At 46.8% G+C, this 1,663-nt stretch overlaps 1 protein-coding gene across 1 annotated transcript in view; it reads right to left on the minus strand.

Annotated features, from left to right (window-relative positions):
• The window catches only part of ACAT2 (acetyl-CoA acetyltransferase 2), a 14,533-nt gene that overhangs the window by 3,639 nt on the left and 9,231 nt on the right, over positions 1–1,663 (minus strand). The window contains exon 5 of the mRNA XM_007126017.3: positions 988–1,131. Within this exon, the coding sequence (XP_007126079.1) occupies positions 988–1,131 (144 nt within the window). The remainder of the gene's footprint in view (positions 1–987; positions 1,132–1,663) is intronic.

A 1,663-nucleotide genomic window follows, 5' to 3' on the forward strand; every position in this document is an offset into this window, starting at 1 on the left:
GTTTTCCATATCCAGACACCCGTTTCTGAGGAAGGCAATTACAGGGACTTTGTATAAAAGGTTGCTAAGATTTGGGGTATATAGGTCTTGGCTGGTTACGACTGACTGGATCTAGGGTGTCAAAGCCAATCTCATAAAGGCTGGGCATAATCGATGTCAGTTATCAGTAACAGAACTTGACTAGAGCGTTCCATATTAGAGAATAGCTAAGTGACCCCAAAAGATCCACCCTCAAATATGAAACGCACACAGAAGCAACAGGAAGTAACGGACATTTGCTTCGGAGGAGATTGAGCCTGTAGGTGTAGAAAGGTCGGTTGCTTTCTCCAATTTCTCCTAAAACGCTCAATCTACACAGCCATGTGGAGACCCTGGGCGAAAAGTGTCTGGATGCTGACACAGCCTCCCATTGTCTCCTCCCCCACCTCACATTCAGATCTATCCTGAATATATCTTTTCTTGGCAACCTGAAAGACATAACTGAGACACGTATAAACATTCCTCTATGTTATTCTTTTGAATATTAATAATTTACTTATAAATAGCCCCGTTGATGTTTAAACCATCATGACTGGGCTTCCCTGGTGGCGCAGTGGTTAAGAATCCGCCTGCCAATGCAGGGGGCACGGGTTCGAGCCCTGGTCCAGGAAGATCCCACATGCCACGGAGCAACTAAGCCCGTGCGCCACAACTACTGAGCCTGTGCTCTAGAGCCCGTGAGCGACGACTACTGAGCCCACGTGCCACAAGTACTGAGCCTGCGGTCTAGAGCCTGCATGCCACAACTACTGAAGCCCGCGTGCCTAGAGCCCGTGCTCCACAGCAAGAGAAGCCACCACAATGAGAAGCCCGTGCACGGCAACAAAGAGTAGCCCCCGATCGCCACAACTAGAGAAAGCCCGCGCGCAGCAACGGAGACCCAACGTAGCTAAAAATATAAGTAAATAAATATATATATATATAAACCTTTATGACTTATATACCCACCTTTTTTAGAAGATACAAAAACTGGTACAATCTCTTTGTCAAAATGGCCAGCTTTCTGTGCACTCTCTGTCCTGTTCTGGGACAGAACTGCAACCTTGTCCTGATCTTCTCTACTCACTTGCCATTTGTTGGCTACATTTTCAGCTGTGAAAGAAAAAAAGCAAAAACCAAACATCTTCAGGAACTGGCTTTTGGTAGCTCAAGTTTTTCACCTTTAAACAAGCACTGAGGCCCAAAAATGGCAGGCTTGCTAGTGGACTGAGACAGTGCTCTGCGGCAGTATTGCCTCCCGCTGAATGTGGAAAGGTTGCAGTGATTCTTCCAAGAAGCCATTTCCTTTCTTCCTTCCTTCTCTTCCTTTCTATAAAATAACCTTCGGAAATTTCCTTTATGTAGCTTCACCAATTGTTCATATTTTTTGCCCCATTTGCTTTATCATTCTCTCTGAACCATTTGATGGAAAGTTGTAGACACCATGCCCCTATATCTCTAAATTTTAATTTCAGTGTATATTTTCCCCCCACAAAGGCCATTTTCTTTCTTTTTTTTTTTTTTTTCCCGGTACGTGGGCCTCTCACTGCTGTGGCCTCTCCCGCTGCGGAGCACAGGCTCCGGACGCGCAGGCCCAGCGGCCATGGCTCACGGGCCCAGCCGCTCCGCGGCACGTGGGATCCTC

This window comes from Physeter macrocephalus, unplaced genomic scaffold (assembly GCF_002837175.3).
Source record: "Physeter macrocephalus isolate SW-GA unplaced genomic scaffold, ASM283717v5 random_710, whole genome shotgun sequence".
Classification (NCBI taxonomy): domain Eukaryota; kingdom Metazoa; phylum Chordata; class Mammalia; order Artiodactyla; family Physeteridae; genus Physeter; species Physeter macrocephalus.